Source organism: Lepus europaeus, chromosome 11 (assembly GCF_033115175.1).
Source record: "Lepus europaeus isolate LE1 chromosome 11, mLepTim1.pri, whole genome shotgun sequence".
In the NCBI taxonomy this organism is placed as follows: domain Eukaryota; kingdom Metazoa; phylum Chordata; class Mammalia; order Lagomorpha; family Leporidae; genus Lepus; species Lepus europaeus.
Window position 1 is genome coordinate 109,019,777 of NC_084837.1, and position 16,476 is coordinate 109,036,252.

General features: G+C 55.6%; 1 protein-coding gene across 2 annotated transcripts in view; it reads right to left on the bottom strand.

The window, feature by feature from the left end:
• Positions 1-16,476, bottom strand: part of ARNT2 (aryl hydrocarbon receptor nuclear translocator 2) — a 132,092-nt gene that overhangs the window by 27,472 nt on the left and 88,144 nt on the right. For both annotated transcript variants that reach the window (XM_062206345.1, XM_062206343.1), the window contains exons 8-11: positions 11,488-11,564; positions 9,540-9,674; positions 6,899-6,973; positions 413-564 (exon numbers count right to left, since the gene is read on the bottom strand). In XM_062206345.1, the coding sequence (XP_062062329.1) occupies positions 413-564; positions 6,899-6,973; positions 9,540-9,674; positions 11,488-11,564 (439 nt within the window). The remainder of the gene's footprint in view (positions 1-412; positions 565-6,898; positions 6,974-9,539; positions 9,675-11,487; positions 11,565-16,476) is intronic.

A 16,476-nucleotide genomic window follows, 5' to 3' on the forward strand; every position in this document is an offset into this window, starting at 1 on the left:
CCTCCAGGCCCTGGGCAGGGAGGAAGCTTCGATGCCTGGGCAGCAGTGTCCCCATGACGCCCACCCACAGGCCACCGGCCCCATGCCCCAGAGCTCAGCCGCACTCCCTCCACCCCAGCTCTGGCAGGACCAAGCAGCTGCTCCAGGGAGCATGGAGGGAGGGCCTGCAGCCTGGCCCCACGCCCAGAGACAGAGCAATGGGCACAGGGGCCAGCCCGCCTTGGTCAGAGGGAATGGAAGGCCCCGGGGTCATCCCTCAGTGCTTTGGGTTCTTACAAATCGGGAGGGGCGCGAGCAGGAGGAGCCGGGGAGGGAGGCAGCGAGGGGGTTTGCAGCTGCAGGAACGAAGAGCTGCAGGCTAAAGTCACGGGGCCTGAGCCCGAGGGGGGCGGGGGCAGAGGCCGGGACGTACTTGACGTTGGTGTTGGTACAGATGATGTACTCGATCTCATCCGAGTAGGGGTTCTGGAAGGTGAAGCTGCTGGTGCGGATCAGCATCCACTCCCGGGTCTTGGTGCGGAATCGATACATGACTGACAGCACCTGGCCTTTCAGCTTCACCACCTGAGAAAACATTTGCAGAAGGAAGTCAGCGGGAAGCAGGAGGGTGCCAGAGCGCGGGGTGGGGGCAGGCACCGGCCAGCGGGGCCTCGGAATGGGGGCGCTGCGGCCGAGGACGGTGGGAGGGAGGGGGCCCTGCCCGTGTTCCCCTGTTTGGGTCATTCTGCACCTTTGCGTGGGACATCAGGGGACCAACGCCCTTTCTATAATGGGATTATGTAGCTTTAACAAACCAGATCACGAGACCGCTACGCGCCGAGTGTTTCTCTTTTTGCCTTGGCTGCTGGGCAGCTCTGAGTTGGGGGCTAGCACCCCCAGAGGTTGCACCTCACTCAGGTGTGTGGCTGTGCTGTAGGCACTGACATAGTTCTTCAGACCTCACATGAAAGATTCTTCACTTCTGTTTAACACTGTGAAATGGACTCACTCTACTCTCAGGGAGGTAAGGATAATTTTTTTTAAGGTTTATCTATTTTATTTGAAAGGTGGAGTTACAGAGAGGCAGAGAGAGAGAGAGAGAGAGAGAGAGAGAGAGAGAGAGAGCTGGGCCAGATGGAAGCCAGGAGCCAGGAGTTTCACCCAGGTCTCCCATGTGGGTGCAGAGGCCCAAGGACTTAGGCCACCTTCTGCTGCTTTCCCAGGGAGGAAAATCCAGCCGGGAGCTGGAATGGAAGTGAAGTAGCCAGGACTCGAACCAGTGCCCACATGGGATGCCGGCATCGTCGGTGGCTGCTTTACCTGCTGCGCCACCATTCCAGCTCCCAAAGGATACATTTCTATGCGTTCGTTATTTGTATGTGCCCATCGCCACTTTTTATTCTTTATTTTCATTTGACTTGAAAGGCAGAAAGATGGAGACAGAAGCAGACGGAGAAAAGATCTGGTTCAGCCCTCAAACGACCGCAACAGCCAGGGCTGGGCAAGACTGAAGCCGGGAGCCGGGAACTCCATTTGCGTCTCTCACATAGGTAGCAGAAAACCAAGCACTTGAGCCCTCCCCTGCTGCGCCCCGGGGTGTGCATGAGCAGGAAGCTGGATGGGGAGCAGAGTCAGGGCTTGAACCTGATCTGGTATGGAAAGTGGATGTCCCGGTTGCGTCCTGACAGTGTGCCACCCTCCCGCCCCCAACACGATTTGCATGCTGCAGAGCGGTTTCTGAGAACTCCCCAAGGAGGAGCCTGGTGAGCTTCCCCCTTCCTGCAGGTGTGAGCCCCACGAGCCAGGCCTTACTCTGTAGACGATGACGCCGGGACTCAGAGGAACAACATATGCTGCCCAAGATCAGACAACTGTGGGGCACCCAACCTTCCCAATCATACGCTCGTCTCTCTGGCTCCAGCTGCTCTTCTTGGTTTGGTAGGGGCTTCAGAAGTTCGTGGGAAATAAGAACTTATGGACGCTCCCTCATAGTTAGATCCACGGACACAGCAACACAAAGACAACACGTGGTGTGCAGAACAGAGGGCTCTGGGGCAGTGACCATGGGGGAACACGCATGGAAGTAGAAGGAGGGGTGGCACTGGATGATCGGTGGCCCTAGCCCTGGTGGGACTGCACCCCCAGGATAAGATGAGCAGGGGCTCCCCCACCCACAGGCCCGTACAGACCCGAGGTCTGGGACGGGTCGGGGCTGCTGCATCCTCACCAGGCTTGCCTCTTGCATGAACTTTCTCCTGTGGTCCACCTGGCAACACCCTGTGGGTCTGGGATGTGAACTCGAGGAGTCAGACACTCTGCCCTTGGGACAGAGGAGTGGCACAGGAAGGCCTGGACCCCTGGATCATCACCACCATCACCATCTCCCTGACCCTCTGCATCACTGCTGCCAAGGCAGACTCTCTGTCCCCAAAGAGCGTCTCACCCAGCCAGGGCGGCAGACGTGTGAGATAACTGTGACTGGGGACAGCATGCTAAATACCACCTCGAACACACACGACCACTTGCCACGGGGCTACCGGAGGGCGAGGAGAGATAGGCTGTGGTTGGGATCCAGGATGCGCTGGAGGGAGACAGTGTGGGGCTCATCCGTGGGGGATGGTTAAACCTTTGGCAAAGTGAAGATGTGTGGGGAGGGCTCCTCCTGGCACTGGCACAGCCTGAGCTGTAGGCTGGGAACCCCGCCCTGCCCTGGATGACTGGGCTGTGCAGCGGGCATGGTCAGGGCCTTCACGCAGTCATGCATTCAACTGCACTTGCTTCAGGAGTGATGCTGATGCCTGAACTGGCAAAGAGCAAGTGCAAAGTCAGTGAGGCTCTTCATGAAAACAGGTCCATCATCATCACCACCACCACCATCACCACCATTATCACCATCACCACCACCATCACGGGCATCACCATCACCATTACCATCATCATCATCACCACCATCATCACCACCACCATCATGGGCATCACCATCATCATCACCACCACCATCACCACCATCATCATCACCATCACCACCACCATCACCACCACCATCATCATCACCACCATCAACACCACCATCACCACCACCACCATCAACACCACCATCATCACCACCATCACCATCACCACCACCATCATCATCACCACCATCACCACCATCACCATCACCACCATCACCATCATTATCATCACCACCATCACCATCAATCACCACTATCACCATCACCATCATCACAATTGGCATCACCACCATCACCATCAGTATCATCACCATTACCATTATCATCATTACCACCATCACTATCATCACTACCATCAACATCAACATTATCACCATCACCATCACTACCATCACTACCATCAACATCACCATCATTACCACCAGCACCACCACTGTCATTATCATCACCACCATCAACATCACCATCGTCAACCTCACTATCATCACCATTACCATTATCATTACCACCATCATGATCATCACTATCATAAATATCACCACCATCACCTCCATCACCATCACCATCAGCACCACCATCACCACCACCACCACCATCACCACCACCATCACACCCATCACCATCACCACCACCACCATCACCACCATCATCATCACCACCATCACCATCATTATCATCACCACCATCATCATCAATCACCACCATCACCATCACCACCATCACCATCAGTATCATCACCATTACCATTATCATCATTACCATCATCATGATCATCACTACCATCAACATCAACATTATCACCATCACCATCACTACCATCAACATCACCATCATTACCACCAGCACCACCACTGTCATTATCATCACCATCGTCAACCTCACTATCATCACCATTACCATTATCATTACCACCATCATGATCATCACTACCATAAATATCACCATCACCACCACCATAACCTCACCATCACCACCACTACCACCATCACCACCATCACCATCACCATCAGCACCACCATCACCACCAGCACCACCATTAGCATCATCATCACCATCACCATCACCACCATCGTCACCACAATCGTCACCATCATCACCACTATCAGCATCACCATCGCCATCATCGCCGTGCAAAGTGTCTGAACAGAGAGGGCAGGCATGGGATGGGAGCCTGCTTCAGATTTCAGTGGGTTCAGCCCCTCCATTGGGCTTCTAGATCACTGTGGCCCAGAGAGGGAATCCCAGAGCAGAGACACATTTCCCAGCCCCGGGGCCGGCTCACTGTCACTGCACCGAACTCAAAACTCCTCCCAACAGCCCCACTCCACGCGTCTCCTGTCCGCCTCTCAGATGCTTGTGTTTCAGCCCGGACGTCCAGGGCTGACCCTCAGCTGACACAGCCCCTTCCGTGCTTTTGCTAGAACGAACCACTTCCCTTTATCAACATTTGTTCCCTGCGTCAACTGCCGGTGGCCAGAGCCCAAGGAACACAGCGCGGGGTCCAGGCTGGGCGCGCTCCAAGTCCTCCTGTGGCTGCGCGGCTGCTGCCCACGGAGCCCCAGCAGGAGCACTACTTGGGCGTTGCTGCCTCACGGGGCCAGAGTTCCTGACTGGAGACCCGGGCGGGCCCAGATGTTAAACTTCTTTTCTTTCTCAAAACCAAGCAGATTCCAACAGCAGCAGCAGTGTAGCACCGCTGATGTGCCGCTGGCCAGAGAGACCTGCACACGGGGTGCGGCTGTGTAAGAGGATGCTTTGGAGGGAGGTGGGCCTGGCTCCAGCCCCGGCTCTGCTCCTGCCTTGCTGTGGGATGGGGGGCAGGCAGCTGAACCTCTCTGTGCCTCTCTGTGCCATGCAGCAGTGCGGACGACCAGGCTTACTACGTAGGGGTCAAGCTTACAGAAAACAAAGAATGTAAAAGGGGCACAGAACCTCGCCACTGTCCCAGCTTGCTGTCCACACACCCAGAAAACCGGAGCTAACACGGCCCAAACCTGACTGTGCTGTACGATGCAAAGTTGATCACAATTCCCACGTGTTCAGCAAACACATCTCCCCAAACAAGAACTTCCTGCTATGGGATGGCTGGGGGACCTGACCCACGCAGACGGCTTCATGGGAAGCACCTCCGGCACTGGGCCCCACCCCGGGGAGGGGGAGGCGATGATGAAACACACAGATGTGGAGGTCGCCTGCACCGAGCCTGGGCTGTGTCTCTGTTTTATTTATTCATTTCAGAGGAAGAGAGACAGAGAGAGAGGCAAAGAGACACCCGTCACAGAGCTCCTATCTGCTGTTTCACTCCCCAGATGCCGACAATGGCCAGGGCTGGGCTAGGTTAAAGCCTCCATCCAGGCCTCCACCATAGATAGCAGGGGATCCAACCACATGAGCCGTCCGCTGCTGCCTCCCAGGGCTGTAACGCAGGAAGCTGGACTTAGGAGCCAGAGCCGAGACTCAAACCAAGGCATACGCAGGATGTGGGAATTTTAACCACGAGGTGCCTCCTCCTGGGAGCTTAGATTTAAGTAAAGAAAATCCACTCATCTAAGGCACTCCAGTTGGGGAACAGCATGTGCAAAGGCCCTGAGGTGGGGAAACCCACATTGATGGAGCCCACGGAAGGCCTGTGTGATGTAAGAATATCGAAGGAGGGCAAGACAGGGCTGGGTTTACACAGAGCCTGGAGCAGTGGGAAGGAGCATGCTTTTGATTCTAGACAGCTTGGGAAGCTGCTGGCAGGTTTTCAGGAAAGCTGTGGCCAGGCCTGATTTGAGTTCCCAGAATGCTTGGGGTGGGACAAGAGTCAAGGCAGAGGGACCCGCAAGGAAGTACTGCAGTGAGATGCACAGGGTGGGTGGGAATGGAGGGCACAGAGAGGCTGGAGCAGAGGGTGCACAGGGACCCGCGGAGGGCAGGGTGGGAGGTGCCCTCTGTGTGGAGCGGACTGGGCGTCCGAGTGCACGCATGGGGCAGGTGCAGAGGTGGAAGGACAAGGCCACCCGGGGGCCAGGCAGCACAGGAAGAAACGTGGTGGCCAAGGACAGAGCGTGGGTGTCTTGGTGCAGGCAGAAGGTAGAAGAGGACCCAGCACGCAGGCTGAGGAGGGAAGAGAAGCGGCAGTGGGTGATGCTCCCTCCGGAAGACGGAGCTGAGCTAGCGGGGACACGGAGCGAGTCACAGATGGCCTGTCGGTGGCGAGGCCTCAGCTAGGGGTGCTCGGCTGTCCCGGAGAGCCACCCTCTTAACTCTCTCGGGAGAAGTCCCTCTTGTCTCGCGAAGCTGCCCAGGGCTCCCTGAGATGCCAGATCCCGTGGACAGAGGCAAGTGTCCGCCCCTCTCCCCCGGACCTCGCTCTCTCTCCTCCTCCTCCTCCTGCCTCCCGCACCCAGCTGAGACAGGCTCAGGAGGTGACAGGTGCTCACACAGCATCCTGACACGCCCACACTTCCTGGAGCCCGCCTTTGCTGGCGTGCAACCTGAGGACGCCGTGCAAGCTCGGAGCTCTGCCGAGAACCTCACAGGAATCCTCCTTTGCCCGTTCGGGGCTGGAGAGGGCGCTTCCTTCCCTGGCATCCGAGGCCCCTACCTGTGGCCTCACCAGGGCCCATGAACTGCCCGGCCCTCCCCCTCCCTCCAGCCGGGCCGTGTTCTTCTGCACCTCTGGTGCTGCCCCTCTGGTGGAATGTTCCCCCTGCCCCCGCCGTGTTCACCCTGTCCGTCCCAGCCCAGTCGCTGCCACCCTGCGGTCTGCAGCTCCTCTCCTGCCCAGTTCCCTTCACCGGACTCCGGTCTCTGTCCCCTGCCTCTTCCCTGCATGACCACCGGGCAGGAATGACTTCCCCATGTGTCCCTGTGAGCTCCTTCCCAGGAGGGCCCTGACCCTGACCGAGGCCTTAGCAGGACCTCGCAGCCTGCCAGCCGCAGCCACGTGCCCCTGGGCTGTGGCCGATCAGTGGCAGTACCTGCTGGAAGCTCTCGCGCAGGTGGCTCTGGTCCTCCGGGTGGCAGAATTCCAAAATGTCTTTGCCCAGGATATCCTGAGGGAAAGAGAGACAGCTTTCACGACCCGAGACCCCACTTCTGCTCACTCACATCCTCCCTGGGAGACAACAGGGCCTGCAGGCCAATCCCTTAATGTTTCCCTTTTAGCCTGTCCCAACACAGAGGAGAGAAAGTGGAGCCAATGTGTTCTGGTGGCCAGCACGGCGCCGGCTTCCCGGGATCCACTCTTCAGCTCGCTGGGGGAGCCTCTTTTTTAATTCTGCCGAGCCACCAGGTCAGCAGCTTCAGAATGCAACCTGATTCTGTAACAAACATACTTTAATAAACAAGAAGCAAGCAAAGGGGAGAGCATGGGGACAGATGCGTTGCCTGAAAACGAGAATTGTTGAATTATGGAAACCATAGCTCTCTTGTGGCTGAAGACAGGACGTTATAAACATCAAGGTAACTGTGAGAAGCCTGGTTATATTGCCTCTGCTGGTCTGTGTTTGAGTCCAAGGACCAAAAACAAACCCCAAACCCAAGTGGGCTTCGCAGCAAGACAAGCCACAGGAGGCAAGTTCAAGTGTGTTCCAGGAACGTGCTCCAGTTGGAAGTCTCTCAAACAGCAAAGGGGTAAACTAAGTCAGCGACCACAGCCCAGCGCGGCAGGTGCTGCCCAGGCATGGGGAGGGGCGTGTCAGCCGCGGGTGGGGCAGTGTCCCCATCGTCACCGTCCCCGTCTTCCCTGTCCTCAGGAGGGCGCCAGGGTAAAGGAAGCCGGCAGCAAATGCCATGCTGTCAGAGGCTGCGGTCCACCTGGGAAGGCATCCACTTCCCCGTTTCCTCCACCCAAGGATCTCCAGGTGGGCCTGGACCTCCAGGCGCAGACACACGGAGGGCCTGGGGTTCCCGGTCTGGAGCCTTCTGGGTTCTGAACCGGCCACGGAAGCGCATCGCTCACAGCAACTGAGCCCCTAGCCTGCGGTTTGTTCTCTGAACAAAGGCCTTTGTCTTGTCTTAACAAAATGGCTTTTTTTCTTTGCAACGTTAAAGCTACAGACAATTTGAAAGGCCAGTATCATACACACCTGCATTTCCTTCAGACAGTTTCAACAAGGGTCAATGTTTTCCCGCCCGCACTTTCTCTGTCTGCGTACATCCTGTATGCAGTGGGTATGTATGGCCGTATGTATGTATGCAAGCACATGAACTCACTTCATGTACATACATAAATGTCTGCATACATGCATACGAAAATAAATATACCTGATATCAGCTGCAGGCACGTACGTGATACTTTCTCCCCCAAAGATGAGGGATCTTCCGTCTGTGAAAATGTATAGCATGAAAAAACTAGGCAAGAATTAAAGACAAACTTATCTTTTAATTCCATCTTTCCTGTGTGCCCTCATATTTTAGCACTTATCTCACTAAGGTGACATTATCTGGGGCTGGCGCTGTGGTGTAGGAGGTAAAGCTGCTGCCTGAGACATTGGCATCCCGTATGGGCGCTGGTTCAAGTCCTGGCTGCTCCACTTCCAATCCAGCTCCTTCCTAAGGGCCTGCGAAAAGCATTTTTACTTTTTTAAAAGATGACATTATCTGGCCGGCGCCGTGGCTTAACAGGCTAATCCTCCGCCTTGCGGCGCCGGCACACCGGATTCTAGTCCCGGTTGGGGCGCCGGATTCTGTCCCGGTTGCCCCTCTTCCAGGCCAGCTCTCTGCTATGGCCCGGGAAGGCAGTGGAGGATGGCCCAAGTCCTTGGGCCCTGCACCCGCATGGGAGACCAGGAGAAGCACCTGGCTCTTGGCTTCGGATCGGCGTGGTACGCCGGCCACAGCAGCCATTGGAGGGTGAACCAATGGCAAAAAGGAAGACCTTTCTCTCTGTCTCTCTCTCTCACTATCCACTCTGCCTGTCAAAAAAAAAAAAAAAAAAAAAAGATGACATTATCTTACAAAACCACATTATACCATACTACGCTTAAGAAAATCAAAAATTATTCAATAATGTTACCCAATATTCTGTATAGATTAATATTTCAAATGTCTCTCAAGTTTTTTTTTTTTTAAGACTTGTTTATTTATTTGAAAGGCAGAGTTACAGAGAGATAGGAAGATACAAGAGAAAGAACCCTCCATCGTCTGGTTCACTCCCTAAATGGCCAGGGCTAGGCCAGCCAAAGCCAGGATCCAGAAATTCCATCCAGGTCTCCCACATGAGTGCAGGGGCCCAAGCACTTGGCCCATCTTCTGCTGCTTTTCCAGGCCATTAGCAGGGAGCTGGATGGGAAGTGGAGCAGCTGGGACTTGAACCAGCGCCCATACGGGATGCCAGTGTCACGGGCAGGGGCTTTACCTGCTACGCCACTTTACTAACTACACATCCGGGACCCCTCTTGGGCTCTCACGTTGCATATTTTTGCTTCATTTCTTTGGTCTATCTTCTTCTAGGACTCTGCTCCTGCCTGGTCATCACAACGATCTTTCTGTTTTTAATTTATTCGAGAGGCCGAGAGACAGACAGACAGACCGACCCTGGGTCTTACACGAGTTAGACCTGTAGGCTTTACAGGACAGTGAGGCTTTAACCGGCACAAGCTGGCACTGCCCACTGACCTGGGGTTGGTAGCCGATCACAGTGATGCACCTGGGATCCACAAATGTGATGATTCCGTCCGAGTTATGCCGGGAGAGGAACTCCGTGGGCACCGACATCCCGTTCATGTCCATGCACACGGGCGAGCTGGTCACCTGGAACGGGGACCATCTACAGGTGAGGTGGCAGTGACAAGAGACTGAGCATCCATGGCCATGGCGACCGAGAGCGGGGCTCATCCGGGCGGAGGGAACTTCCATGTCGCCAGGACCACAAGTCGGAGTGTCGGAACGGCCCCGGCGATGCCACCTCAGTGTGGCGGGGGGCTCTTCCCTCATGTGTCTGAGCTTAGCTGCCTCGGCAGCCACGGGCCACAGTGCAGCCCCAATCTCATAGGGTGGTCAGGGGGCGCACAGTGGGAAGTGGTAACACCCTTCCCTTTTCTCGCCGTTCCCTCATTAAGGACAGCAACCGAGCAGATTCAAACTTACAGAAGGGCAGGTGCCTGGTCTGGTGGCTAAGACGCCCGCACCCCACCTCCGAGTCCTGGGTTTGAGTCCCAGCTCCGCTCCTGACTCCAGCTTCCTGCTAGCACACACCTGGCGGGCAGCAGTGAAGAGTCAAGTAGCTGGGACTCAATTCCCAGCCCCTGGCCCAGCCCTGGCCCAGCCCGGGCCCCTGCAGCTGTTCAGGGGATGGGAACCTTCTATCTCTCCAACTAAAAGAAAATAGATACAAATATTTGGAAAAAAAATACACGTTTGTAGATTGAATTACCCCAAATCTTCGCTCTTGCCCCATTTACAAGGAATGGCCAGTACTTGTCAGAACGGACGAAATGGCCTACTCATTTGTCCGGAAGTGGTTAGACCCAGGCAGCCAGGGACATGAAGGGCCAGCGTCCTCTGAACCACGCTGGTGACATCTCTCCCCAGCAGGGGGACGCCCTCTGCGGGACAGGGAGCGTGAGCAGGGCAGCAGATTGGGCGGGTCCCGTGTGTGCAGCCGCTGAGCCCGTTCAACTTTCACAAGACAAAGAGACAAGTCCCTGCCTCTGCAGGGAACCAGCAGGCACCTGCCCAACCTGGCTACAGCAGAGGGAGAGGACGGGGGAGGGGAGAACGTGAGGCTAGCGGCGCAGGGAGGAGGGGATGGTGAATTCTGACTCAGATGATGGGGAGTTGGTTAGCTGGCCCTTGCAGGCTGAGCAGAGAGCAAGCCCACAGGGATTCCGAAAAGACAAGAAGGGGAAAAAGGAGCCCCTGGGCCTGTGCACCTCCACAGACGTAGGGACGCACGCAGTGGGCGCCGGGAATCCGCTGTGACTGGGGGCTTGGCCACCAGGGTGGGGTCTGGGGGGAGGTTCTTAGGCCATGGGGGCGGTGCTCCTGGAAGGTAGTGACTCTTGAGAGAGGGAGTCATCAACGGAGCAAGCCCAGCCCCGCCCAGCTCTCTCTGCTCCTGGCTCAGCGGGTGATCCTTCTGCTGCAGGTACTGCATGGTCTGCCGTTGACCATGAACTGACAGGGGCGCCATGGCCAGCAACCTCCCCAGCCGGGAGCCAGGCAAACCCCTTTCGTCCCAAGTAGCCTGTGTCGGCCCTTCGATCTGGTAACAGAAAGCTGACGAATGCGGGGGGGTTGGTGGATAAGGCAATGGCGCGGGATGGGAATAGGAGGTGGGGAGAGAGGAGGAGGGGAAGGAGATGCGGCGCATCACCTCGCAGGTCCCGGGGAGGCGCTCCAGGTGGGGAGCGGAGCGGGCACAGGCTGGGGGCCGATCCGGCCTCTCAGTGTGGCCGTGGTGGCAGCTCGGCTCTCGCCTGCTCACAATCCCACATTCGGCCTCACCGTTGTCCCTCAGTGGGGCATAAAACCCAGCTGATGCAGGTGCACCGGGCACCCATCCGGCATCCAAACCCACAGCGCCCTGTGTTTGCAGTGAGTCCTCCCCTGAGATTCCTCGCACCTGGAGCCTCCCGATCGCCACGAGGCAGTATTTGCTGCCTTGGCCCACGTCGGCGTCTTCCTCGGGGATCGTCATTCCTGCAACGAGAAACGCGGGGTCACCGCCAGGATCCCCGAGGTGGGGGGGAAGGGGGGAGGGGCTGTGATGTGATTTAGGAGGCAGGAAGTGCAGACCCACTGCTGGCCCCCAGGGCTGGGAGGCAGGCAGGGGAACGGCCGTGGAAGGTAGGGAGACCGGCGTCGCCCCTTCTGGGGAGAAGTCAGGGTTTGGGAAAGGCTGGAAGGAGAAGAGGTGACGGCTGTGCGGAGGAGACCCTGAAAACAACGCCGCAAGCAGGCAGGACTCATCAGAACAGCCCCCTTGTTCTCTGGTCAGAGGGGAGACCTCGTCAGGTCCAGGAAGGACAGCAGGTCCAGGTGTGAGACGGCAAGGCCCCTCACCGCCTGTGGCTGGCTAAGACCTTTGCAGTGAAGCAGGCATCTGATGTTCCAAGCTGATTAACATGAGAGGCAGAGTGGACAGGCAGACAGAGCTCCCACCTGCTGGTTCCCACCCCAAATGCCTGCAACAGCCAGGGCTGGGCCAGGCCAAAGCAGGGAGCCAGGAGCTCCATCCAGGTCTCCCCATGGGTGGCAGCAATGTAACTACTTGAGCCATCGCAGAGTTTTTTCTTTTTTAAATATTTATTTATTTGAAAGAGTTACACACAGAGAGAAGGAGAGAGAGAGAGAGAGAGAGAGAGAGAGAGAGAGAGAGAGAGAATCTTCCATCTGCTGGATCACTCCCCAAGTGGCCGCTATGGCTGGAGCTGTGCCGATTCAAAGCCAGGAGCCAGGAGCTTCTTCCAGGTCTCCCATGTGGGTGCAGGGGCACAAGGACTTGGGTCATCTTCTCCTGCTTTCCCAGGCCATAGCAGAGAGCTGGATTGAAAGTAGAGCAGCCAGGCCTTGAACCGGCACCCATATGGGATGCTGGCACTGCAGGTGGAGGCTTTACCTGCTACGCCACAGCACCGGCCCCCTGCAGAGTTTTCAGGATTAGAAGCTGGGTCATGAACCCAAACTCTCCAACATGGGACATGCATGTCTGAACAGCCAGGACACGTGTCTGCCCCGAGCGTTGGATTCTGGTATCTCCCAGGCAAGTGCTATTCAGAACATCAGACCTACCTACTCCCTACTCCCACCCTGGGTCCCAGGCAGGAACAGAGTGACCCAGGCACAGCAGCAGTCGCCACGAGAGATGCTGACATCAGTGTGGGGCCAAGGGCCAGAGAAACGTCCCACCCTGGCCCCCATCCCACAGCGGGTTCCCCGTGCGATGCACACCCCGTTCCCCCGGCCAGGCCCGGCCGTTTCTCGTGTGTCCTCACTGCCTGCTGCCTGCACAGTAAGCACATCCTCTCCACCGTGTACAGCGTGCAGCAGACACTGTCTGGGGCTGGGGGCTCCCTGAGTCCTGGGTCCTGGAGTTCACTCCAGCTTCGTTCACGGAGCTCCTCCTCCGTTCTGAGAACTCTGCTTCCAACGTGAATGCGTCCTGGCTTATCCAACCACGCTCCCCCGGAGGAACATCTAGGGGTTTCCAACCTTTGGCGATTTAGGGGCTGGTATCATGTCACAGCAGGTCAAGCCACCACCTGTGACGCTGGCCTCCCGAATCTGAGCACTGGTTCAAGTCCCGGCTACTCTGCTTCCCACTCAGCTGCCCACTAATGTACATGAGAATACTGGGAGATGGCCCAAGTACTTGGGCCCCCAGTGACCATGTAAAAGACCAGGATGGAGTTCTTGGCGCCTGGACCTGGCTTCAGCCTGGTCCAGACCTGGCTGTTGTTATTTCGGGACCAGTGGATGGGAGATCTGTCTCTGTCCCTCTCTTTGTCTGTCACTCTGGCTTTCAAGTGAATAAATACCTAAAAAAAAGATAATGGAAAAGGCACATTATCTTTGTAAAAATCTTATCTATACCATTTACTTGAGAGACAGAAAAAGAGAGAGAGAGGGAGAGAGTTCTCACCTGCCAAGTCACTCCCCAAATGCCCACAACATCTGGGGCAGGGCAGGGCAAGGCTAACGTCAGGAGCCAGGAACTCAATTCAGATCTCCCACATGGGTGGCAGGGACCCAAGTCCTTGAGCCCTCGCTGTTGCCTCCCAGGGTGCGCATCAGCAGGAAGCTGGAATCCTAAGGAGAGGAGCTGGCACTGGAGCCCTGGCACTCACTCTCATACAGGATGTGGGCATCAGAGGTGGTGTCTTAAAGGCTGTGCCACATATGTAGCTTTGCTTTGCCAAATTTCTCTCCAGAACGGTTGCCCTGATTTGCACTCTCACCAGCACTGTGTGCAGGCTTCTGGTTTCCCCACGGTCACGGCCAACAAAATGTGTCTGGTGATTTAATCTTTGTCGGTCTAACAGGTGAGAAATGGCGTCTTGGTGTTGTCCTAATTGGTATTTCTATAATTACCAATGCATTTGAAATAGTTTCTTATTTGTGGACTATTTTTATATCTTGCTTTTGAGTGAATTGTCAGTTCACAGCTCTCCTGCATTTTTCTGTTGGGATTTGACTCTCTGCCTCTCAATTTTTGAGTTCTCTCTGTTTATAAGGGTGCTTCAAAGGTTTGTGGATGAGGGAATCAAAAGAGAAGTTTGTTTTGGTGCACAAAACAGCACAACAGTATTTTATGTAAGATCGCAGTACCTTTACAAATTAACTCCAGGAGAACTGTGACCTTCAGCACCGCGTGACCCTACCCAAGAACAGGTGATGTTCCTATTGTTCAAGCCTATTTCATTGACTTATTGATCAATTGATGGATTGAAGAGTTTGAACGAGAGAGAGAGAGAGAGCCCTGAATTCAGCCTCGGTGTCCCATGTGGGTGGCAGGGACCCACCTCCCTGAGCCATCACCTGCTGCCTCCCAAGGTGTGCATTAGCAGGAAGTTAGAGTGGAGAGTGGAGCCAGGGCTTGCAACCAGGGGCTCTGCTATGGGATGCACGTGTCCCAAGCAGCGTCTTACCTGCTGGGCCACACACCCTCCCTGCGTGTTCTTTCAGGTGAGCGTAGGTGGTTCAGTTCACAACCCAGACAACCTGCCATGCGTTCACACGCAGCAGAAGTCGCTTTATGCGTCCTCCCCATCTCAGGGGTAAATACGAGTGACACATTTTACTACTTTCCTCAGGGGCATTCTTAAGTGAAGAATTATTGAATTATGCTTGAATTATGCTTTTACTGCAAGTGTGCAGGGACAGAGAATTGGATGGCCACTGGGACGCTTTGCTACCACTGTCTCGATTGCTGCTGAGGCCCAGCAAGCCTTCCCCACCCTGGGGGCAGACATTGACCCGATGAGGAGGGCAAACACCATCTTGGGGTTGTTTTGAAGCCGTGTGGACCCCAAAGCCTGTGACCCGCACTCAGAACTGCTGCTTTACAAGTTGCCATTGGATAGAGGCTCCTCTTCACCTCTTTTTTTGTTTGTTTGTTTTTGGGTCCTTCTCCCATTGCCTCTGTTCCTAACCATGCATCCGTGAGAGCCGAGACTGTACCCTCATCAGGACTTCCCCTGGAGTTCCAGACCGGCACTCCACTTGCCTACCCAAAACACCCCCCTCCGTCTCACAGGCCCTTCAAACTCAACTCCGGGGGCTGGCACCGTGGCTCACTTGGTGAATCCTCCACCTGCGGCACCGGGTTCTAGTCTTGGCTGCTCCTCTTCCAGTCCAGTGCTCTGCAGTGGCCCAGGAGTGCAGTGGAGGATGGCCCAAGTGCTTGGGCCCTGCACCTGCATGGGAGACCAGGAGGAAGCACCAGGCTCCTGGCTTTGGATCGGCACAGTGCCAGCTGTAGCGGCCATTTGGGGGGTGAACCAACAGAAGGAAGACCTTTCTTTCTGTCTCTGTCTCTCTCTCACTAACTCTGTCCAAAAAAAAAAAAAGAACTCAACTCTGCCCAACTCTTCCCACCCACACCAGCTCCTCTCTCTACTGCCGGTGGACAAGCCCGCCAGTCGCCTCCCCTGGGGTACACTCTCTCTTCCTTCCAGAAAGGGCCTGATCTGTCCACAGTGGCAATGTGCCCACTCCCTTAGCAGCAGAGGTGGCCAAGAGGTCAAGGTCAGCCCCGTCCCCCAGGTGGAAGCTGGTGTTGCTGGGTGGGGCTGTCAGCACTCCTTCTGTCCTTGCACAAGACCGCGGAGCTCTGGTCACCGCCTTGAACTCTGGGAAGCTGGGAGCCACTGTGCTCACTCTGGTCTGAAGGGCCTGCCTTAGATGAGGGATCAGCACCGGCTGGGACACACCCTAAGCTCTACCAGAAGCCTCACAGCAACCGTCACTGCGAATGCCCCACAGCCAAACCCAGGTCCCCTTTTGAAGGACCCTCTGCACTACAGGCAGCAGCTTTACCAGCTATGCCACAGCACTGGCCCTGGGGTACCAGTTTGTCTCCTGGCTGTTCTGCTTCTGGTCTGGATCCCTGCTGATGCACTTGGGAAAGCAGCAGAAGATGGCCCAAGTGCTTGGGTCCCTGCACCCACATGGGAGGCTCAGAAGAAGCTCCTGGCTCCTGGCTTTGGGACAGCCCGACTCCAGCCATTTGGGGAGTGAACCAGCAGATGGAAGATCTCTCTCTGTCTCTCCCTCTGTCTGTAACTCCGCCTCTCAAATAGATAAATTGTCTCGACCGCTGAGGAACACTTTTTCATACTTTTTGTTGAACTCTTCACTTAGTATAATCATGTTTGTATAAAGTTAACTGAAAGTGGATCTTAGTAAAAAAAAAAAGAGTATTTCATTCTATTTGTTGAACTCTTTACTTAGTATAGTGTTAACCTTATGTGTATAAAGTTAATTGAAAAATGGATTTTAGTAAAAAAAAAATAAGAGTAGGAATAGGAGAGGGACGAGGAAGAGGGGTGAGAGTGTGGGTGGGAGGGCGGGTACAGCGAGAAGATCACTATGTTCCTAAAGTTGTATTTAG